Genomic DNA, 25456 nt, shown 5'->3' on the forward strand with positions numbered 1-25456 from the left:
TCCCTCTATAGGAAGCTGCTCCCCCCTCCCTCTATAGGAAGCTGCTCCCTCCTCCCTCTATAGGAAGCTGCTCCCCCTCCCTCTATAGGAAGCTGCTCCCCTCCCTCTATAGGAAACTGCTCCCCTCCCTCTATAGCAGTGGTGGCGAACCTATGGCACAGGTGCCAGAGGTGGCACTCAGAGCCCTTTTTGTGGGCACCCCGCCATCGCCCCAGCACACCAGGCAGAACTCAAAGAATCTTCCTGCAGTTCCAAGCAACTTAAAACATGTTGCTTTCAGTCATATTTTGATACTTACTTCGCTACTTGGGACTGTAGGAAGAGTGAGAATTAGACAGAGGGGAAAAGAGGAGAATGTGTACAGAGGGAAACTGGAAAGAAGCAAAAATGATGAAAATGTTCCATCTAAAATGATTGAAGGTTGTTGAACAGGGAGCAATAAGTTACTGCTTTAATTGTTGGTTGGCACCTCGCGATAAATAAGCAGGGTTTTGGGATGCAGTTTGGGCACTCGGCCGCTAAAAGGTTCGCCATCACTGCTCTATAGGAAGCTGCTCCCCCTCCCTCTATAGGAAGCTGCTCCCCCTCCCTCTATAGGAAGCTGATCCCCCTCCCTCTATAGGAAGCTGATCCCCCTCCCTCTATAGGAAGCTGATCCCCCTCCCTCTATAGGAAGCTGCTCCTCCTACCTCTATAGGAAGCTGCTCCTCCTCCCTCTATAGGAAGCTGCTCCCCCTCCCTCTATAGGAAGCTGCTCCCCCTCCCTCTATAGGAAGCTGCTCCCCCTCCCTCTATAGGAAGCTGCTCCCCCCTCCGTCTATAGGTAACTGCTCCCCTCCCTCTATAGGAAGCTGCTCCCCCTCCCTCTATAGGAAGCTGCTCCCCCTCCCTCTATAGGAAGCTGCTCCCCCTCCCTCTATAGGAAGCTGCTCCCCCTCCCTCTATAGGAAGCTGATCCCCCTCCCTCTATAGGAAGCTGCTCCTCCTACCTCTATAGGAAGCTGCTCCTCCTCCCTCTATAGGAAGCTGCTCCCCCTCCCTCTATAGGAAGCTGCTCCCCCTCCCTCTATAGGAAGCTGCTCCCTCCTCCCTCTATAGGAAACTTCTCACCTCCCTCTATAGGAAACTGCTCCCCTCCCTCAAAAGGAAGCTGCTCCCCCCTCCCTCACTAAGAAGCTGCTCCCCTCCCTCTATAGGAAGCTACTCCTCCTCCCTCTATTGGAAGCTGCTCCCCCCTCCGTCTATAGGAAACTGCTCCCCTCCCTCTATAGGAAGCTGCTCCCCCTCCCTCTATAGGAAGCTGCTCCCTCCTCCCTCTATAGGAAACTGCTCACCTCCCTCTATAGGAAGCTGCTCCCCCCTCCCTCAAAAGGAAGCTGCTCCCCCCTCCCTCACTAAGAAGCTGCTCCCCTCCCTCTATAGGAAGCTACTCCTCCTCCCTCTATTGGAAGCTGCTCCCCCCTCCGTCTATAGGAAACTGCTCCCCTCCCTCTATAGGAAGCTGCTCCCCCTCCCTCTATAGGAAACTGCTCCCCTCCCTCTATAGGAAGCTGCTCCCTCTCCCTCTATAGGAAGCTGCTCCCTCCTCCCTCTATAGGAAACTGCTCACCTCCCTCTATAGGAAACTGCTCCCCTCCCTCTATAGGAAGCTGCTCCCCCCTCCCTCACTAAGAAGCTGCTCCCCTCTCTCTATAGGAAGCTACTCCTCCTCCCTCTATAGGAAGCTGCTCCCTCCTCCCTCTATAGGAAACTGCTCACCTCCCTCTATAGGAAGCTGCTCCCCCCTCCCTCACTAAGAAGCTGCTCACCTCCCTCTATAGGAAGCTGCTCCCCTCCCTCTATAGGAGGCTGTTCCCCCCTCCCTCTATAGGAAGCTGCTCCCCCTCCCTCTATAGGAAGCTGCTCCCCCTCCTTCTATAGGAAGCTGCTCCCCCTCCCTCTATAGGAAGCTGCTCCTCCTCCCTCTATAGGAAGCTGCTCCCCCTCCCTCTATAGGAAGCTGCTCCCCCCTCCCTCTATAGGAAGCTGCTCCCCTCCCTCTATAGGAAGCTGCTCCCTCCTCCCTCTATAGGAAGCTGCTCCCCCCTCCCTCTATAGGAAGCTGCTCCCCCTCCCTCTATAGGAAGCTGCTCCCTCCTCCCTGTATAGGAAGCTGCTCCCCTCCCTCTATAGGAAGCTGCTCCCCTTCCCTCTATAGGAAGCTGCTCCCTCCTCCTTCTATAAGAAGCTGCTCCCTCCTCCCTCTATAGGAAGCTGCTCCCCCTCCCTCTATAGGAAGCTGCTCCCCCTCCCTCTATAGGAAGCTGCTCCCTCCTCCCTCTATAGGAAGCTGCTCCCCCCTCCCTCTATAGGAAGCTGCTCCCCCTCCCTCTATAGGAAGCTGCTCCCTCCTCTCTCTATAGGAAGCTGCTCCCCTCCCTCTATAGGAAGCTGCTCCCCTCCCTCTATAGGAAGCTGCTCCCCCTCCCTCTATAGGAAGCTGCTCCCCCCTCCCTCTATAGGAAGCTGCTCCCCTCCCTCTATAGGAAACTGCTCCCCTCCCTCTATAGGAAGCTGCTCCCTCTCCCTCTATAGGAAGCTGCTCCCTCCTCCCTCTATAGGAAACTTCTCACCTCCCTCTATAGGAAACTGCTCCCCCTCCCTCTATAGGAAGCTGCTCCCCCCTCCCTCACTAAGAAGCTGCTCCCCTCCCTCTATAGGAAGCTTCTCCCCTCCCTCTATAGGAAACTGCTCCCCTCCCTCTATAGGAAACTGCTCCCCTCCCTCTATAGGAAGCTGCTCCCCCCTCCCTCACTAAGAAGCTGCTCCCCTCCCTCTATAGGAAACTGCTCCCCTCCCTCTATAGGAAGCTGCTCCCTCCTCCCTCTATAGGAAGCTGCACCCCCCTCCCTCTATTGGAAGCTGCTTTTCCCCCTTCCTCTATAGTGAGCTTCTCCCCCTCCCTCTATAGGAAGCTGCTCCCCTCCCTCTATAGGAAGCTGCTCCCCCCTCCCTCTATAGGAAGCTGCTCCCCCCTCCCTCTATAGGAAGCTGCTCCCCTCCCTCTATAGGAAACTGCTCCCCCTCCCTCTATAGGAAGCTGCTCCCCCTCCCTCTATAGGAAGCTGCTCCCCTCCCTCTATAGGAAACTGCTCCCCTCCCTCTATAGGAAGCTGCTCCCTCCTCCCTCTATAGGAAGTTGCTCTCCCCTCCCTCTATAGGAAGCTGCTCCCCCCTCCCTCTATAGGAAGCTGCTCCCCCCTCCCTCTATAGGAAGCTGCTCCCCCCTCCCTCTATAGGGAGCTGCTCCCCCTCCCTCTATAGGAAGCTGCTCCCCCCTCCCTCTATAGGAAGCTGCTCTCCCCTCCCTCTATAGGAAGCTGCTCCCCCCTCCCTCTATAGGAAGCTGCTCCCCGTCCCTCTATAGGAAGCTGCTCCCCCTCTCTCTATAGGAAGCTGCTCCCCTCCCTCTATAGGAAGCTGCTCCCCCCTCCCTCTATAGGATGCTGCTCCCCCTCCCTCTATAGGAAGCTGCTCCCCCTCCCTCTATAGGAAGCAGCTCCCCCCTCCCTCTATAGGAAGCTGCTCCCCCTCCCTCTATAGGAAGCTGCTCCCCCCTCCCTCTATAGGAAGCTGCTCCCCCCTCCCTCTATAGGAAGCTGCTTCCCCTCCCTCTATAGGAAGCTGCTCCCCCTCCCTCTACAGGAAGCTGCTCCCCTCCCTCTATAGGAAGCTGCTCCCCTCCCTCTATAGGAAGCTGCTCCCCCCTCCCTCTATAGGAAGCTGCTCCCTCTCCCTCTATAGGAAGCTGCTCCCTCCTCCCTCTATAGGAAACTGCTCACCTCCCTCTATAGGAAGCTGCTCCCCCCTCCCTCTATAGGAAGATGCTCCCCTCCCTCTATAGGAAGCTGCTCCCCTCCCTCTATAGGAAGCTGCTCCCCTCCCTCTATAGGAAGCTGCTCCCCTCCCTCTATAGGAAGCTGCTCCCCCCTCCCTCTATAGGAAGCTGCTCCCTCTCCCTCTATAGGAAGCTGCTCCCTCCTCCCTCTATAGGAAACTGCTCACCTCCCTCTATAGGAAGCTGCTCCCCCCTCCCTCTATAGGAAGATGCTCCCCTCCCTCTATAGGAAGCTGCTCCCCCTCCCTCTATAGGAAGCTGCTCCCCTCCCTCTATAGGAAGCTGCTCCCCCTCCCTCTATAGGAAGCTGCTCCCCTCCCTCTATAGGAAGCTGCTCCCCCCTCCCTCTATAGGAAGCTGCTCCCCCCTCCCTCTATAGGAAGCTGCTCCTCCTCCCTCTATAGGAAGCTGCTCCCCCCTCCCTCTATAGGAAGCTGCTCCCCCTCCCTCTATAGGAAGCTGCTCCTCCTCCCTCTATAGGAAGCTGCTCCCTCTCCCTCTATAGAAAGCTGCTCCCTCTCCCTCCATAGGAAGCTGCTCCTCCTCCCTCCATAGGAAGCTGCTCCCCTCCCTCTATAGGAAGCTGCTCCCTCTCCCTCCATAGGAAGCTGCTCCCCCTCCCTCTATAGGAAGCTGCTCCCCCCCCCTCTATAGGAAGCTGCTCCCCCTCCCTCTATATGAAGCTGCTCCCCCATCCCTCTATAGGAAGCTGCTCCCCCCTTCCTCTATAGGAAGCTGCTCCCTCCTCCCTCTATAGGAAGCTGCTCCCCCTCCCTCTATAGGAAGCTGCTCCCCCTCCCTCTATAGGAAGCTGCTCCCCTCCCTCTATAGGAAGCTGCTCCCCTCCCTCTATAGGAAGCTGCTCCCCCCTCCCTCTATAGGAAGCTGCTCCCCCCTCCCTCTATAGGAAGCTGTGATGATGTAATGGACCTCTATGGAGGTCCTATGCTGCGCAGGATTCTGGTCCTGGGAGGTCAGTACAGGTTCGGGTTATGGTTAAGGTTACATGACGTTGTATGTACCATGTGTGAGGCCTGAGACATTGGGGCGGCACCTCCTTCCTCCAGGTGGGTCGGCAGGTACTGGGAGTGAGCGGGTCAGTATCCACTATATGATCATTACTCTTCCAAGGCTCTGATTCATTCCATGCGCCCGGGCTTAATCCTGCGGATCGCTATAGGTCTAATGCCAGGAACATATGTGCTGACCGTGACACCTGACTGCTTGATGCGTCGTTGTGACCTCCATCCAGTAGGGGGCAGCGGAATGGCTCATCACTGAAGTATTAAACGTGCTCCAAACTTCCTCACAGACATTAAAAAAGCTTCCTCGACGCTCCATCTCCCCCACTGACCAGACAAAACCTGCAGCCAGGGGGCACCAAATTCTGCACCAGGACCAGGCACTAGAGGAGGCGCAGGACTAGCCTGTACGGATATTGGGCCTCATGTGGTTCCCCTGGTCATACCCCTGGGGGTTTAGTGAGGGATCCTCTTACCGGTTCGGCTTCACATATTTGCAGCCCCTGCTGGACAATGTCAGGGGCTGCTACATATTCCCCAGGAGTAGACTGGACTACATATCCCCCAGGAGTAGACTGGACTACATATCCCCCAGGAGTAGACTGGACTACATATCCCCCAGGAGTAGACTGGACTACATATCCCCCAGGAGTAGACTGGACTACATATCCCCAAGGAGTAGACTGGACTACATACACCAGCACCACCTGCTGCTCTGTGCCCCTGCCACCTAGAGGGGGAGCTGTAGAGGAGAGGACTAATTGGCTGAGAGGCGGATTGTGGGTGCAGGTAAAGGAGGAAGATAGAGAGACCTCATGTGCAGCAGAGAAAGAGACGGAGAAGAGGAAGACCTGCACTAAAGAGAGACAGCAGAGGTCCAGAGACAGTCCTAACAGCTCAGCAGAGAAAGAGAGAGACACTGAAAGAGCATGGCAAGGAGGAGAGAGACCTGCACTTAGGAGAGACAAGAGAGATCCAGAGACAGTCCTGACAGCTCAGCAGAGAAAGAGAGAGACACTGAAAGAGCATGGCAAGGAGGAGAGAGACCAGCACTTAGGAGAGACAAGAGAGATCCAGAGACAGTCCTGACAGACCAGCAGAGAGTCTGAGAGCACATGGCGGAGAGGAAAGAGACCTGCACTGAGGATAGACACAGGAGAGGTCCAGAGACAGTCCTGATAGACCAGCAGAGAGACTGAGAGCACATGGCAGAGAGGAGAGAGACCTGCACTGAGGAGAGATAAGAAAGATCCAGAGACAGTCCTGACAGACCAGCAGAGAAAGTGAGAGACTGAAAGAGCATGGCAAGGAGGCGAGACATATGCATGAGGATAGACACAGGAGAGGTCCAGAGACAGTCCTGACAGCTCGGCAGAGAGAGACTGACAGCACATGCCAGAGAGGAGAGAGACCTGCACCGAGGATAGACACAGGAGAGGACCAGAGACAGTCCTGACAGCTCGACAGAGAGAGACTGACAGCACATGGCATGATGGCAGAGAGGAGAGAGACCTGCACTGAGGAGACACAAGAGAGATCCAGAGACAGTCCTGACAGCCCAGCAGAGAGAGACTGACAGCACATGGCAGAGAGGAGAGAGACCTGCACTGAGGAGAGACACAAGAGAGGTCCAGAGACAGTCCTGACAGCTCGACAGAGAGAGACTGACAGCACATAGCAGAGAGGAGAGACCTGCACTGAGGAGAGACACAGGAGAGGTCCAGAGACAGTCCTGATAGACCAGCAGAGAGACTGAGAGCACATGGCGGAGAGGAGAGAGACCTGCACTGAGGATAGACAAGAGAGATCCGGAGACAGTCCTGACAGCCCAGCAGAGAGAGACTGACAGCACATAGCAGAGAGGAGAGAGACCTGCTCTGAGGAGAGACACAGGAGAGGTCCAAAGACAGTCCTGACAGACCAGCAGAGAAAGTGAGAGACTGAAAGAGCATGGCAAGGAGGCGAGAGATCTGCATGAGGATAGACACAGGAGAGGTCCAGAGACAGTCCTGACAGCTCGGCAGAGAGAGACTGACAGCACATGCCAGAGAGGAGAGAGACCTGCACTGAGGAGACACAAGAGAGATCCAGAGACAGTCCTGACAGCCCAGCAGAGAGAGACTGACAGCACATAGCAGAGAGGAGAGACCTGCACTGAGGAGAGACACAAGAGAGGTCAAGAGACAGTCCTGACAGCTCGACAGAGAGAGACTGACAGCACATAGCAGAGAGGAGAGACCTGCACTGAGGAGAGACACAGGAGAGGTCCAGAGACAGTCCTGATAGACCAGCAGAGAGACTGAGAGCACATGGCGGAGAGGAGAGAGACCTGCACTGAGGATAGACAAGAGAGATCCGGAGACAGTCCTGACAGCCCAGCAGAGAGAGACTGACAGCACATAGCAGAGAGGAGAGAGACCTGCTCTGAGGAGAGACACAGGAGAGGTCCAGAGACAGTCCTGACAGACCAGCAGAGAAAGTGAGAGACTGAAAGAGCATGGCAAGGAGGCGAGAGATCTGCATGAGGATAGACACAGGAGAGGACCAGAGACAGTCCTGACAGCTCGGCAGATAGACAGACAGAGTGTTAATTCTGAGTTTGTAGAGAACTGTTGTGCAGAGAGCGCCAGCGTCCATGGCATCACTTTGCTGCAGCATACGTGTATATAACCTTGTGCAGAGCGTATGATGTCATCTGCAGAGTGTGATGTCATGTGTGGTGTATTGTGAATTAACCATTTGTTGCTCACAGTGCCATTAGTGTAAGGGATCTCTTTACAGCACTCCCCCAGCCAGGCCCGGTGCATGCACTCACCCTTGACTACACCAGATTGTATCTGCACTTTATGTCTGTTTGGGGTTTTCCCCGTTTACTCTCCTTACAATAAATCGGCCGAGTTGTTTTCCCATCATCTCTTGTGAGTGTGCGCTCAGCTTAGGCCTGGGTCTCCCAAGTCTCCCTCCTGTGTCCCTAGAGAAGATTTGGGTGGAGGCGCTGAGTCTCATTACTGTGCACCCGCCTGCGGAGGTTGGGCTGAAGGGGGGGGGGGGGGGAGATTCTGGATGCTACGAAAGCAGTGAAATGTGTCCTAGGGGGCGCTGTGCTCAGCCTGGACTCCGGGGTCATCACGTGGACTGGAAGGTTATGGCGACTGAAGTTTATTTCATCAGTGACTACTCAGATTCCTCGTTTTAGCCGATACAGCAGGAAGATATTTGCACCTTCCCCAATTTCTTCTGCATTGGCGGCTTTTGTTGTTTGCTCCATATGTTGGATGTGACCACATAGAAAAAGATAAAATAAGTCTGAAGGACCTATGCATCTCCATGGTAACAGACTGCAAATGACTGTGTAGTCGTGTACTCCTCCTAACGCTACAGGGGGCAGAGGCTTCACATAGACCTGCATGGGGGCTGTATACACACAATGGGGCACATTTACTTACCTGGAGTTCACTGAAAGTGCATTGTCCGCCTATAAAGTTGCTTCCCCGCTCAGGTCGGCCATCTTTTTTGTGGTGCACCTTTTACATAGGTCGTGCACCACAATCCCAGCGCAGACACTTGTTATACCTGCGCAGGAGGTTTTAGCCTAGAACGTGCACAGCGCGACCCTTAGTAAATGAGCCCCGATGTCTTATAATGAGACAGACACAATAGACTCTCCACTCAATTCATTTGTATCAAAGTTGTAGGTTATATCGGAACCCTAAACATGTCGCCCCCCTCCGTCCGCTCACAGGTTTGTGAATATAAAAAATGGACCCCCAGGAGTAGGGAAGAGCGGACCAGGGACCACGATGTCCTGAGCCCCGGCACCTCCATCCCGGGGGTGTCTGACGCATCGCTCTCCACACCGTGAGGTCCCCCCATCTCCACCCTCTGACCTACGCCGGGCACCTCCATCCCGGGGGTGTCTGACGCATCGCTCTCCACACCGTGAGGTCCCCCCATCTCCACCCTCTGACCTACGCCGGGCACCTCCATCCCGGGGGTGTCTGACGCATCGCTCTCCGCACCGTGAGGTCCCCCCATCTCCACCCTCTGACCTACGCCGGGCACCTCCATCCCGGGGGTGTCTGACGCATCGCTCTCCACACCGTGAGGTCCCCCCATCTCCACCCTGTGACCTACGCCGGGCACCTCCATCCCGGGGGTGTCTGACGCATCGCTCTCCGCACCGTGAGGTCCCCCCATCTCCACCCTGTGACCTACGCCGGGCACCTCCATCCCGGGGGTGTCTGACGCATCGCTCTCCGCACCGTGAGGTCCCCCCATCTCCACCCTCTGACCTACGCCGGGCACCTCCATCCCGGGGGTGTCTGACGCATCGCTCTCCACACCGTGAGGTCCCCCCATCTCCACCCTGTGACCTACGCCGGGCACCTCCATCCCGGGGGTGTCTGACGCATCGCTCTCCGCACCGTGAGGTCCCCCCATCTCCACCCTCTGACCTACGCCGGGCACCTCCATCCCGGGGGTGTCTGACGCATCGCTCTCCGCACCGTGAGGTCCCCCCATCTCCACCCTGTGACCTACGCCGGGCACCTCCATCCCGGGGGTGTCTGACGCATCGCTCTCCGCACCGTGAGGTCCCCCCATCTCCACCCTCTGACCTACGCCGGGCACCTCCATCCCGGGGGTGTCTGACGCATCGCTCTCCGCACCGTGAGGTCCCCCCATCTCCACCCTGTGACCTACGCCGGGCACCTCCAGAGGACAGTAACAAATGGGAGAGTGGAGAACATCATGTGAAGTGTGTGGGGGGGGCAGTTTATTTCGCACGCACAGCGTACATTGTAATAGACTGAGGCATCGCAGTGATGAATACAGAGAGACCCCAAAACAGAGCATCGGGAAGAAGTGATGTCCAGGGTCCCGCTGCCCCCAATATTCTCTGCCTCCTCCTGTCACACTAGAGGTCCATACACCAAGTCTATGTGACCCCCCAGCATCACTCGGGGGCACTGGCATCTAGAGGGTCCGCCAGTCTCCGGTGATGTGAGAGGGGTGTGAGGTCCTCTGGAGCAGGAGGCGGTGGTGGTGGAGGTTTTGGAGACTGTGGTGGTCTAGGTAGTGGCGGTGGGCCTCGTAGAGTCTGTATCCGCCGACATTCCTGACAGATTCTGAAGTGGGCACAACCTCCCCGACCAGATGAAGATGGGGGGTCCTCATGGAGCCGCTGGGCACCCGCAGCAGGGGGGGGCTGAGGAGGAGCCGGGTGGTGCTGGTGGGTCTGGTATAGGCGTCCATTGCACAGACGTGTCTCTCTGGTAGCTCGAGGGGGTCGGCTGAGGGACAGTAGAGTCCTCCCATGCAGGTGACGAGGAGGCCGGCGCCGATGACGGGAACGAGAGGTCTTCTTACAGGACACGGCGCTGCGGAGCTCACTCAACATCTCCTGGCAAACCGAAATCTGATGAGGAAGAACAAACATGAACAAAGGAGAAAAAACTAAACAAAAAATCCCCAAAATAAAAGGATTATAGAGCAGAAGCCGGAATGTGGGATGAGGAGAGCACAAACAGGAGCAGCAGGGGAGCAGAGAGTGGGCGAAGAGCAGCGCACCGACCCCCGAGGACTGCAACAACTAGACCAAAAACACAAGCCGCCCGAGGATGTGGCCCCCAGGGGGAGGGGCTACAGTGCATATAGACAAACATACACAAGAAACATAACAATGGGACCCCGAGGATGTGGCCCCCAGGGGGAGGGGCTACAGTGCATTAAGACAAACATACACAAGACACATAACAATGGGCCCCCGAGGATGTGGCCCCCAGGGGGAGGGGCTACAGTGCATATAGACAAACATACACAAGAAACATAACAATGGGGACCTGAGGATGTGGCCCCCAGGGGGAGGGGCTACAGTGCATATAGACAAACATACACGAGCCGCATAACAATGGGACCCCGAGGATGTGGCCCCCAGGGGGAGGGGCTACAGTGCATATAGACAAACATACACGAGCCGCATAACAATGGGCCCCCGAGGATGTGGCCCCCAGGGGGAGGGGCTACAGTGCATTTAGACAAACATACACAAGAAACATAACAATGGGCCCCCGAGGATGTGGCCCCCAGGGGGAGGGGCTACAGTGCATATAGACAAACATACACAAGCCTCATAACAATGGGCCCCCGAGGATGTGGCCCCCAGGGGGAGGGGCTACAGTGCATATAGACAAACATACACAAGAAACATAACAATGGGACCCCGAGGATGTGGCCCCCAGGGGGAGGGGCTACAGTGCATATAGACAAACATACACGAGCCGCATAACAATGGGCCCCCGAGGATGTGGCCCCCAGGGGGAGGGGCTACAGTGCATATAGACAAACATACACAAGAAACATAACAATGGGCCCCCGAGGATGTGGCCCCCAGGGGGAGGGGCTACAGTGCATATAGACAAACATACACGAGCCGCATAACAATGGGACCCCGAGGATGTGGCCCCCAGGGGGAGGGGCTACAGTGCATATAGACAAACATACACAAGAAACATAACAATGGGGACCCCGAGGATGTGGCCCCCAGGGGAAGGGGCTACAGTGCATATAGACAAACATACACAAGCCTCATAACAATGGGCCCCCGAGGATGTGGCCCCCAGGGGGAGGGGCTACAGTGCATATAGACAAACATACACGAGCCGCATAACAATGGGCCCCCGAGGATGTGGCCCCCAGGGGGAGGGGCTACAGTGCATATAGACAAACATACACAAGAAACATAACAATGGGCCCCCGAGGATGTGGCCCCCAGGGGGAGGGGCTACAGTGCATATAGACAAACATACACGAGCCGCATAACAATGGGACCCCGAGGATGTGGCCCCCAGGGGGAGGGGCTACAGTGCATATAGACAAACATACACAAGAAACATAACAATGGGGACCCCGAGGATGTGGCCCCCAGGGGGAGGGGCTACAGTGCATATAGACAAACATACACAAGCCTCATAACAATGGGCCCCCGAGGATGTGGCCCCCAGGGGGAGGGGCTACAGTGCATATAGACAAACATACACGAGCCGCATAACAATGGGCCCCCGAGGATGTGGCCCCCAGGGGGAGGGGCTACAGTGCATATAGACAAACATACACAAGAAACATAACAATGGGCCCCCGAGGATGTGGCCCCCAGGGGGAGGGGCTACAGTGCATATAGACAAACATACACAAGAAACATAACAATGGGCCCCCGAGGATGTGGCCCCCAGGGGGAGGGGCTACAGTGCATATAGACAAACATACACGAGCCGCATAACAATGGGCCCCCGAGGATGTGGCCCCCAGGGGGAGGGGCTACAGTGCATATAGACAAACATACACAAGAAACATAACAATGGGCCCCCGAGGATGTGGCCCCCAGGGGGAGGGGCTACAGTGCATATAGACAAACATACACGAGCCGCATAACAATGGGCCCCCGAGGATGTGGCCCCCAGGGGGAGGGGCTACAGTGCATATAGACAAACATACACAAGAAACATAACAATGGGCCCCCGAGCATGTGGCCCCCAGGGGGAGGGGCTACAGTGCATATAGACAAACATACACAAGAAACATAACAATGGGGACCCCGAGGATGTGGCCCCCAGGGGGAGGGGCTACAGTGCATATAGACAAACATACACAAGCCTCATAACAATGGGCCCCCGAGGATGTGGCCTCCTGGGGGAGGGGCTACAGTGCATATAGACAAACATACACGAGCCACATAACAATGGGACCCCGAGGATGTGGCCCCCAGGGGGAGGGGCTACAGTGCATATAGACAAACATACACTAGACATGGTGCCACCACATTGTCCTCACCTCTTCATTGTCCACCGAACGTCTCGTTGACCAGACAAACTCCATGATGGCCACAAACACAGCAATGATGAGGCCACAGATGAGGACCACGAAGATGCCGCCAATGTTCTCCATGCCCAGTCCTGCAAGAAGAGACATGGTCAGAGGAACCTCATGAAGTCTGCAGAGGTCAGGGGGCAACGAAACCTCAAGCTGCTCCTCCAGTCCCTTCAGCTGTCACAGTCATGCACATCCATGGCAGACTATGATTCTCCATCACCAACCAGGCAGCGGGTTCCACGGGGCCGCATGATGAGTGACTATATCTCCTTGGACAGAGTGGACATTAAGGACGTATCTCAGTGGACATTGTATGGAAACCCAAATACTAACATCTACTGAAAAGAACATGACATAATGGGACCTCAGATCCAGAATTCAGCTCTTGGCCATGGCTGAGGTCCCGCTGTGTAGATGGGACCTAGGAATCCCAATGTCTGCCCCTCGCCCCATGCAGTGTACCCAGCAATGTGTGTTCTTACCATGTAACCTCCTGCATATTGGGGCTCATTTACTAAGGGCCCCGGGGACCGCACTTTTGTCGGACATCACGAAGATTTCCGTTTTCTAGGACAGGGATTAAAAAGTTTTTTTGGAGCACGCGATCAGATTTTGGTGCAATCGCGCCGGCTTTCATGCAACAGAAATGGGGGGGGGGGGGCGTCAGATGATCCGACGGATTCGGAAACATTGCTGGATTTAACTTGTGTCGCAAGCAAAGCACTTACATGCACTGGGACGAAGATGGTGAACTCCGGGGACCCGATCAGGGAAGCGAGGCAGAGTTCATCCTCGTCGGACAGTCCGGATCTGGGATCGTGCAGGACTGGGTAAGTAAATATGCCCCATTTTGACTGGTTTGACCTCGACCTGTACATGGCCACTCTCTTCCTGCCCCTTGTGGGTACGGTCACCAGTCTTGTTCTGCCCTCCCAGTCCCAATGTCGGCTCCTCACCCCCTGTAGTGCATCTGTGCCATGTATCTTCCTGACATGTTAGTAGCAGCATGTAGATTTGACCTCGGCCTGTACATGGCCACTCTCTACCTGCCCCTTTAGAGGGTACTACCCCTTGTGGGTCTGGTCACCAGTCTTGTTCTGCCCTTCCAGTCCCAATGTCGGCTCCTCACCCCCTGTAGTGCATCTGTGCCATGTATCATCCTGACATGTTAGTAGCAGTATGTAGATTTGACCTCGGCCTGTACATGGCCACTCTTGGCTGCCCCCCCTTCCCGGTTACTTCTATGACCACTTCACTTATGGCCTGGCGGTCTCCCTGCAGGAAAACCCAGATACGGGGGATAAAGGGGGAAAATGAAGGAAGCAATGCGCTGAGGAGGGACTTAGATGAGAGAGTGGTCCACAACCTCCTGCCTGTAGACTCCTGCACCTACACCACAAGGGGTTGACTTGTGCACTTGGGCTCTTAGGTCACATTATGTGATGTGGACTCCACCAGATCCAAGGCTCCTGCTGGGAAGTGAAGGAAATCCCAACTATAAATAGGAATTACAGGAAAACGTGTCAGTCCTCTGGGGGGATGGGTGGGGTGACATCGGGGGTCACTCATGTACAATAGGGTCCTGGCAGTCATAGTGTGTTATAGCAGTCCACCATGTATAGTCTCCGGACCCCAGAATTTATCACGGGGTCAGTTCTCCCCTGAGGGGTCACAGTCTGGGACACCTCTCTAGTATAACACAATGAGTATTGCACATAGTAATATAATGCTGAGTGGATGTGGAGTGCTCAGCCATGGATGTATAATGTCTCCATCTGCAGATGATGTAACGTGAGGGGCCCGGAGCTGACCCCCTGCCTCCTCATCTCTCATCCAGACACCAGCGGCTCCATCATCACCAAACTACAAGATGGAGCGGTGGGAGCCACAATCTGTCATCATACACACCAACATGTCCCCAATATGTGTCTATGCACAATAGGGGGCCTGAGACGCACCTCAAAAAGATTGAAGGTGGGAGACTGAGGCTGTAATGTAGAGCATAGATCAATTATGGAGAACGTGACATGGAGGACAAATCAATGACTGAGGATATGACATGGAGGACAAGTGAATGATGGGGATCCTGACATGACAAGGAGAAAATGCTAAAATACATGATATGAAGGACTTAATGTGGAGGACAAGTCAAGGATGGAGGACATGATATGAAGGACGTGGAGGACATGACGTGGGGGACATGACGTGGGGGACATGACGTGGGGGACATGACGTGGGGGACATGACGTGGGGGACATGACGTGGGGGACATGACGTGGGGGACATGTCCCTGGTGAATGGTCCCATAAGATGTAGGCCCTGGTGAATGATCCCATAAGATGTAGACCCTGGCGAATGATTCCATAAGATGTAGACCCTGGTGAATGACCCATAAGATGTAGACCCTGGTGAATGGTCCCATAAGATGTAAGCCCTGGTGAATGGTCCCATAAGATGTAGACCCTGGTGAATGGTCCCATAAGATGTAGACCCTGGTGAATGGTCCCATAAGATGTAGACCCTGGTGAATGATCCCATAAGATGTAGACCCTGGCGAATGATTCCATAAGATGTAGGCCCTGGTGAATGGTCCCATAAGATGTAGGCCCTGGTGAATGGTCCCATAAGATGTAGACCCTGGTGAATGGTCCCATAAGATGTAGGCCCTGGTGAATGATCCCATAAGATGTAGACCCTGGTGAATGGTCCCATAAGATGTAGGCCCTGGTGAATGATCCCATCAGATGTAGGCCCTGGTGAATGATCCCATAAGATGTAGACCCTGGTGAATGGTCCCATAAGATGTAGACCCTGGTGAATGATCCCATCAGATGTAGGCCCTGGTGAATGGTCCCATAAGATGTAGACCCTGGTGAATGATCCCATAAGATGTAGACCCTGGTGAATGTCCCATAAGATGTAGACCCTGGTGAATGGTCCCATAAGATGTAGGCCCTGGTGAATGATCCCATAAGATGTAGACCCTGGTGAATGGTCCCATAAGATGTAGACCCTGGTGAATGGTCCCATAAGATGTAGACCCTGGTGAATGATCCCATAAGATGTAGACCCTGGCGAATGATTCCATAAGATGTAGGCCCTGGTGAATGGTCCCATAAGATGTAGGCCCTGGTGAATGGTCCCATAAGATGTAGACCCTGGTGAATGGTCCCATAAGATGTAGGCCCTGGTGAATGATCCCATAAGATGTAGACCCTGGTGAATGGTCCCATAAGATGTAGGCCCTGGTGAATGATCCCATCAGATGTAGGCCCTGGTGAATGATCCCATAAGATGTAGACCCTGGTGAATGGTCCCATAAGATGTAGACCCTGGTGAATGATCCCATCAGATGTAGGCCCTGGTGAATGGTCCCATAAGATGTAGACCCTGGTGAATGATCCCATAAGATGTAGACCCTGGTGAATGATCCCATAAGATGTAGACCCTGGTGAATGGTCCCATAAGATGTAGGCCCTGGTGAATGATCCCATAAGATGTAGACCCTGGTGAATGGTCCCATAAGATGTAGGCCCTGGTGAATGATCCCATAAGATGTAGACCCTGGTGAATGATCCCATAAGATGTAGGCCCTGGTGAATGATCCCATAAGATGTAGACCCTGGTGAATGATCCCATAAGATGTAGACCCTGGTGAATGTCCCATAAGATGTAGACCCTGGTGAATGTCCCATAAGATGTAGACCCTGGTGAATGGTCCCATAAGATGTAGGCCCTGGTGAATGATCCCATAAGATGTAGGCCCTGGTGAATGATTCCATAAGATGTAGGCCCTGGTGAATGGTCCCATAAGATGTAGGCCCTGGTGAATGATCCCATAAGATGTAGGCCCTGGTGAATGGTCCCATAAGATGAAGACCCTGGCGAATGATTCCATAAGATGTAGACCCTGGCGAATGGTCCCATAAGATGTAGACCCTGGTGAATGGTCCCATAAGATGTAGACCCTGGTGAGTGATCCCATAAGATGTAGACCCTGGTGAATGGTCCCATAAGATGTAGGCCCTGGTGAATGTCCCATAAGATGTAGGCCCTGGTGAATGGTCCCATAAGATGTAGACCCTGGTGAGTGATCCCATAAGATGTAGGCCCTGGTGAATGATCCCATAACATGTAGACCCTGGTGAATAATCCCATAAGATGTAGACCCTGGTGAAAAATCCCATAAGATGTAGACCCTGGTGAATGGTCCCATAAGATGTAGACCCTGGTGAATGATCCCATAACATGTAGACCCTGGTGAATAATCCCATAAGATGTAGACCCTGGTGAATAATCCCATAAGATGTAGACCCTGGTGAATGGTCCCATAAGATGTAGACCCTTGTGAATGATCCCATAAGATGTAGACCCTTGTGAATGATCCCATAAGATGTAGGCCCTGGTGAATGATCCCATCAGATGTAGGCCCTGGTGAATGATCCCATAAGATGTAGACCCTGGTGAATGATCCCATAAGATGTAGGCCCTGGTGAATAATCCCATAACATGTAGACCCTGGTGAATGGTCCCATAAGATGTAGACCCTGGTGAATGATCCCATAAGATGTAGGCCCTGGTGAATAATCCCATAACATGTAGACCCTGGTGAATAATCCCATAAGATGTAGACCCTGGTGAATGGTCCCATAAGATGTAGACCCTGGTGAATGATCCCATAAGATGTAGACCCTGGTGAATGGTCCCATAAAATGTAGACCCTGGTGAATGAACCCATCAGATGTAGACCCTGGTGAATGTCCCATAAGATGTAGACCCTGGTGAATGGTCCCATAAGATGTAGACCCTGGTGAATGACCCCATAAGATGTAGACCCTGGTGAATGGTCCCACAAGATGTAGACCCTGGTGAGTGATCCCATCAGATGTAGACCCTGGTGAATGGTCCCATAGGATGTAGACCCTGGTGAATGATCCCATAAGATGTAGGCCCTGGTGAATGGTCCCATAACATGTAGACCCTGGTGAATGGTCCCATAAGATGTAGACCCTGGTGAATGGTCCCATAAGATGTAGACCCTGGTGAATGATCCCATAAGATGTAGGCCCTGGTGAATGGTCCCATAAGATGTAGACCCTGGTGAATGGTCCCATAAGATGTAGGACCTGGTGAATGGTCCCATAAGATGTAGACAATGGTGAATGGTCCCATAAGATGTAGGACCGGGTGAATGGTCCCATAAGATGTAGACCCTGGTGAATGATCCCATAAGATGTAGACCCTGGTGAATGGTCCCATAAGATGTAGACCCTGGTGAATGATCCCATAAGATGTAGGCCCTGGTGAATGGTCCCATAAGATGTAGACCCTGGTGAATGGTCCCATAAGATGTAGGACCTGGTGAATGGTCCCATAAGATGTAGACCCTGGTGAATGGTCCCATAAGATGTAGACCCTGGTGAATGATCCCATAAGATGTAGACCCTGGTGAATGGTCCCATAAGATGTAGGACCGGGTGAATGGTCCCATAAGATGTAGACCCTGGTGAATGTCCCATAAGATGTAGACCCTGGTGTATGATCACATCAGATGTAGGCCCTGGTGAATGTCCCATAAGATGTAGACCCTGGTGAATGATCCCATAAGATGTAGGCCCTGGTGAATGGTCCCATAAGATGTAGACCCTGGTGAATGATCCCATCAGATGTAGACCCTGGTGAATGTCCCATAAGATGTAGACCCTGGTGAATGGTCCCATAAGATGTAGACCCTGGTGAATGACCCCATAAGATGTAGACCCTGGTGAATGGTCCCACGAGATGTAGACCCTGGTGAGTTATCCCATCAGATGTAGACCCTGGTGAATGGTCCCATAAGATGTAGACCCTGGTGAATGGTCCCATAGGATGTAGACCCTGGTGAATGATTCCATAAGATGCAGGCCCTGGTGAATGGTCCCATAACATGTAGACCCTGGTGAATGGTACCATAAGATGTAGACCCTGGTGAATGGTCACATAAGATGTAGACCCTGGTGAATGATCCCATAAGATGTAGACCCTGGTGAATGGTCCCATAAGATGTAGACCCTGGTGAATGGTCCCATAAGATGTAGGACCTGGTGAATGGTCCCATAAGATGTAGACAATGGTGAATGGTCCCATAAGATGTAGGACCGGGTGAATGGTCCCATAGGATGTAGACCCTGGTGAATGATCCCATAAGATGTAGACCCTGGTGAATGGTCCCATAAGATGTAGACCCTGGTGAATGTCCCATAAGATGTAGACCCTGGTGAATGTCCCATAAGATGTAGGCCCTGGTGAATGGTCCCATAGGATGTAGGCCCTGGTGAATGATTCCATAAGATGTAGGCCCTGGTGAATGGTCCCATAAGATGTAGACCCTGGTGAATGGTCCCATAAGATGTAGACCCTGGTGAATGGTCCCATAAGATGTAGACCCTAGTGAAAGATCCCATAAGATGTAGGCCCTGGTGAATGGTCCCATAAGATGTAAGCCCTGGTGAATGGTCCCATAAGATGTAGGACCTGGTGAATGGTCCCATAAGATGTAGGACCGGGTGAATGGTCCCATAAGATGTAGGACCGGGTGAATGGTCCCATAGGATGTAGACCCTGGTGAATGATCCCATAAGATGTAGACCCTGGTGAATGGTCCCATAACATGTAGACCCTGGTGAGTGATCCCATAAGATGTAGACCCTGGTGAATGGTCCCATAAGATGTAGGCCCTGGTGAATGATCCCATAAGATGTAGGCCCTGGTGAATGATCCCATAAGATGTAGGCCCTGGTGAATGGTCCCATAAGATGTAGACCCTGGTGAATGTCCCATAAGATGTAGGCCCTGGTGAATGATCCCATAAGATGTAGGCCCTGGTGAATGTCCCATAAGATGTAGGCCCTGGTGAATGATCCCATAAGATGTAGGCCCTGGTGAATGGTCCCATAAGATGTAGACCCTGGTGAATGTCCCATAAGATGTAGGCCCTGGTGAATGATCCCATAAGATGTAGGCCCTGGTGAATGTCCCATAAGATGTAGGCCCTGGTGAATGTCCCATAAGATGTAGGCCCTGGTGAATGTCCCATAAGATGTAGGCCCTGGTGAATGATCCCATAAGATGTAGGCCCTGGTGAATGATCCCATAAGATGTAGGCCCTGGTGAATGTCCCATAAGATGTAGACCCTGGTGAATGTCCCATAAGATGTAGGCCCTGGTGAATGTCCCATAAGATGTAGGCCCTGGTGAATGGTCCCATAAGTTGTAGACCCTGGTGAATGGTCCCATAAGATGTAGACCCTGGTGAATGGTCCCATAAGATGTAGACCCTGGTGAATGTCCCATAAGATGTAGGCCCTGGTGAATGATCCCATCAGATGTAGGCCCTGGTGAATGGTCCCATAAGATGTAGACCCTGGTGAATGATCCCATCAGATGTAGGCCCTGGTGAATGGTCCCATAAGATGTAGACCCTGGTGAATGGTCCCATCAGATGTAGACCCTGGTGAATGATCCCATAAGATGTAGACCCTGGTGAATGGTCCCATAAGATGTAAGCCCTGGTGAATGGTCCCATAAGATGTAAGCCCTGGTGAATGGTCCCATAAGATGTAAGCCCTGGTGAATGGTCCCATAAGATGTAGACCCTGGTGAATGGTCCCATAAGATGTAGACCCTGGTGAATGTCCCATAAGATGTAGACCCTGGTGAATGTCCCATAAGATGTAGACCCTGGTGAATGATTCCATAAGATGTAGGCCCTGGTGAATGATTCCATAAGATGTAGACCCTGGTGAATGTCCCTTAAGATGTAGACCCTGGTGAATGTCCCATAAGATGTAGGCCCTGGTGAATGATTCCATAAGATGTAGACCCTGGTGAATGATTCCATAAGATGTAGGCCCTGGTGAATGGTCCCATAAGATGTAGACCCTGGTGAATGTCCCATAAGATGTAGACCCTCTTGAATGATCCTATAAGATGTAGACGCTGAGGGGGATATGACGTGGAGGACATGACGTGGGGGACATGACGTGGGGGACATGACGTGGGGGACATGACGAGGGGGACATGACGTGGGGGACATGACGTGGGGGACATGACGAGGGGGACATGACGTGGGGGACATGACGTGGGGGACATGACGAGGGGGACATGACGTGGGGGACATGACGTGGGGGACATGACGTGGGGGACATGACGTGGGGGACATGACGTGGGGGACATGACGTGGGGGACATGACGTGGGGGACATGACGTGGGGGACATGACGTGGGGGACATGACGTGGGGGACATGATGTGGGGGACATGACGTGGGGGACATGACGTGGGGGACATGACGTGGGGGACATGACGAGGGGGACATGACGAGGGGGAAATGACGTGGGGGACATGACGTGGGGGACATGACGTGGGGGACATGACGTGGGGGACATGACGTGGGGGACATGACGTGGGGGACATGACGTGGGGGACATGACGTGGGGGACATGACGTGGGGGACATGACGTGGGGGACATGACGTGGAGGACATGACGTGGGGGACATGACGTGGGGGACATGACGTGGGGGACATGACGTGGGGGACATGACGTGGGGGACATGACGTGGGGGACATGACGAGGGGGACATGATGTGGGGGACATGACGTGGGGGACATGACGTGGGGGACATGACGTGGGGGACATGACGTGGGGGACATGACGTGGAGGACATGACGTGGGGGACATGACGTGGGGGACATGACGAGGAGGACATGATGTGGAGGACATGATGTGGAGGACATGATGTGGGGGACATGACGTGGGGGACATGATGTGGGGGACATGACGTGGAGGACATGATGTGGGGGACATGATGTGGGGGACATGATGTGGGGGACATGATGTGGGGGACATGACGTGGAGGACATGATGTGGGGGACATGATGTGGGGGACATGATGTGGGGGACATGACGTGGGGGACATGATGTGGAGGACGTGTCAATGATGAAGGACAATTATGAAGAGATCATGACAGTAAACAACCAATGAAAGTGAGTTACCGGAATGAGAACGGATAAGATTGGCCGAGGCTCCAGACGTCTCCCGGGACCACTCTGACCGAGACACAATGGGGTGAGATGAGGATGAGACACCAGGGGTCACCCCATGAGAGGCAGGCCTTGTGGACCAGAATCACTGACCTTTGGCGCGATGGTCCTCCTCCTTCGGGCACTTCCCGCCTTCCCACCATTTACGTTTCAATATCTCTAAGCGATTATTCTCCTGCAGTTGGAGGATGGCGAGCGTGATCTCATCTCTGTACGGAGACTCTGGGAAGAAAAACCAGGCCAAACAGGTCATAATAATAATAATAATAATTCCTTTATTTATATATCGCACACAGATACCGCAGCGCTGCACAGAGCTGTCACATCACAATCTAATTACCTACCGGTATGTATGGAGTGTGGGAGGAAACCGGAGGACCGGAGAAAACACAGAGAAAACATACAAACTCTTTGCAGAAAACGTCTTGACAAAATGGACTGTGCAACCAAAGAACACATGATATACAAGTGAGGTTCCATGATGAAGCTTCATCATATGGACCTATTGCCCGGTGAAATGAATGTTACAGTACGAGTAATGTTCCCGTCGTATGTAACGGGCCTGACAGTAAGGAAAACTTACTGGAATTTTGTTCAGCTCAAAGAGAATTAGGGGTGTTGGGGTGGATCTTGGGTTGAGCCTCTGAACCTTGCACTGTCGGCATGAGAAGTGGCCGTGCCCCCAGATCTTTAGCAGACTGCCTCGGCTTGGACATGTTCTTCTGATCTTCAGATTTAGACGACGTCCATCCATGGTCAGGACTGAACCTCTCCAATGGACAATGCATTGACCTCCGGGACTCTTCATACTCCGGTCTCCCCAGGACTTCACTGGAGCCGGAGGCCTCTGGTTACTAAAGATTCCCCGGAGGTGGGAGAAATATGGAATAACCCCGGCTTGTACCGGCCGCCTCCAGAAAGTGAACCCAGACTGAACTCATGAGGTCATAACTTTACCAAAAGATCATTGGCCAAGAGACAAGACACTGCCACTCCGGCCTGCAGGTTGTATGTGGTACTGCACAGGTTCCCTGTGAATGGGTTTGAGATGCAACACCAAACACAACCTGTGTGCGGACAACCCCCTGAAATGACCAAACTTCACCCCAACCATGATCGGCCATATATCATTTACAGCCAGTCCTGGAGGAGGAAGACTTTGGTCAGAGCATCGAACTGTGACGCCATGATGGTCAATTCAATCTGACCAATCCACAAGATCCGACAATCACCATCCCCTCAAATTGACTGTACCTACCTTCACCAGGGCCTACATCTTATGGGACCATTCACCAGGGTCTACATCTTATGGGACCCTTCACCAGGGCCTACATCTTATGGGATCATTCACCAGGGCCTACATCTTATGGGACATTCACCAGGGCCTACATCTGATGGGATCATTCACCAGGGTCTACATCTGATGGGATCATTCACCAGGGCCTACATCTTATGGATCATTCACCAGGGTCTACATCTTATGGATCATTCACCAGGGCCTACATCTTATGGATCATTCACCAGGGCCTACATCTTATGGGACCATTCACCAGGGTCTACATCTTATGGGACCATTCACCAGGGCCTACATCTTATGGGACCATTCACCAGGGCCTACATCTGATGGGTCATTCACCAGGGTCTACATCTTATGGGACCATTCACCAGGGCCTACATCTGATGGGTCATTCACCAGGGTCTACATCTTATGGGACCATTCACCAGGGCCTACATCTTATGGGATCATTCACCAGGGTCTACATCGTATGGGACCATTCACCAGGGCCTACATCTTATGGGATCATTCACCAGGGCCTACATCTTATGGGACCATTCACCAGGGTCTACATCTTATGGGATCATTCACCAGGGTCTACATCTTATGGGACCATTCACCAGGGTCTACATCTTATGGGACCATTCACCAGGGTCTACATCTTATGGGACCATTCACCAGGGTCTACATCTTATGGGATCATTCACCAGGGTCTACATCTTATGGGACCATTCACCAGGGTCTACATCTTATGGGACCATTCACCAGGGCCTACATCTTATGGGATCATTCACCAGGGTCTACATCTTATGGGACCATTCACCAGGGCCTACATCTTATGGGATCATTCACCAGGGCCTACATCTGATGGGATCATTCACCAGGGCCTACATCTGATGGGATCATTCACCAGGGCCTACATCTTATGGGATCATTTACCAGGGCCTACATCTTATGGGACCATTCACCAGGGCCTACATCTGATGGGACCATTCACCAGGGCCTACATCTGATGGGACCATTCACCAGGGCCTACATCTTATGGGATCATTCACCAGGGTCTACATCTGATGGGAACATTCACCAGGGTCTACATCTTATGGGATCATTCACCAGGGCCTACATCTTATGGGATCATTCACCAGGGCCTACATCTTATGGGACCATTCACCAGGGCCTACATCTGATGGGACAATTCACCAGGGCCTACATCTTATGGGATCATTCACCAGGGCCTACATCTTATGGGATCATTCACCAGGGTCTACATCTGATGGGACCATTCACCAGGGCCTACATCTTATGGGACCATTCACCAGGGCCTACATCTTATGGGATCATTCACCAGGGCCTACATCTGATGGGACCATTCACCAGGGCCTACATCTTATGGGACCATTCACCAGGGCCTACATCTTATGGGACCATTCACCAGGGCCTACATCTTATGGAATCATTCACCAGGGCCTACATCTGATGGGACCATTCACCAGGGCCTACATCTTATGGGACCATTCACCAGAGCCTACATCTTATGAGACATTCACCAGGGTCTACATCTTATGGGACCATTCACCAGGGCCTACATCTTATGGGACCATTCACCAGGGTCTACATCTTATGGGACCATTCACCAGGGCCTACATCTTATGGGACATTCACCAGGGTCTACATCTTATGGGATCATTCACCAGGGTCTACATCTTATGGGATCATTCACCAGGGTCTACATCTTATGGGATCATTCACCAGGGTCTACATCTTATGGGACCATTCACCAGGGCCTACATCTTATGGGACATTCACCAGGGTCTACATCTTATGGGATCATTCACCAGGGTCTACATCTTATGGGACCATTCACCAGGGCCTACATCTTATGGGATCATTCACCAGGGCCTACATCTTATGGGATCATTCACCAGGGCCTACATCTGATGGGATCATTCACCAGGGCCTACATCTGATGGGATCATTCACCAGGGCCTACATCTTATGGGACCATTCACCAGGGTCTACATCTTATGGGATCATTCACCAGGGCCTACATCTTATGGGATCATTCACCAGGGCCTACATCTTATGGGATCATTCACCAGGGTCTACATCTTATGGGATCATTCACCAGGGCCTACATCTTATGGGACCATTCACCAGGGCCTACATCTGATGGGACCATTCACCAGGGCCTACATCTTATGGGATCATTCACCAGGGCCTACATCTTATGGGATCATTCACCAGGGCCTACATCTTATGGGACCATTCACCAGGGTCTACATCTTATGGGATCATTCATTAGGGTCTACATCTGATGGGACCATTCACCAGGGT

The 25456-nt window shown here is 53.1% G+C and overlaps 1 protein-coding gene across 1 annotated transcript in view; it reads right to left on the minus strand.

Moving 5' to 3' along the window:
- Window positions 1–9661: 9661 nt before the first annotated feature.
- The window catches only part of LOC140108729 (glutamate receptor ionotropic, kainate 5-like), a 32637-nt gene continuing 16842 nt past the window's right edge, over window positions 9662–25456 (minus strand). Inside the window, exons 5-8 of the mRNA XM_072131920.1 lie at window positions 21940–22068; window positions 21799–21852; window positions 12727–12848; window positions 9662–10315 (exon numbers count right to left, since the gene is read on the minus strand). Of these exons, the coding sequence (XP_071988021.1) occupies window positions 9854–10315; window positions 12727–12848; window positions 21799–21852; window positions 21940–22068 (767 nt within the window). The 3' untranslated portion in view covers window positions 9662–9853. The remainder of the gene's footprint in view (window positions 10316–12726; window positions 12849–21798; window positions 21853–21939; window positions 22069–25456) is intronic.

The sequence above is a fragment of the Engystomops pustulosus genome, unplaced genomic scaffold, assembly GCF_040894005.1.
Source record: "Engystomops pustulosus unplaced genomic scaffold, aEngPut4.maternal MAT_SCAFFOLD_175, whole genome shotgun sequence".
Classification (NCBI taxonomy): domain Eukaryota; kingdom Metazoa; phylum Chordata; class Amphibia; order Anura; family Leptodactylidae; genus Engystomops; species Engystomops pustulosus.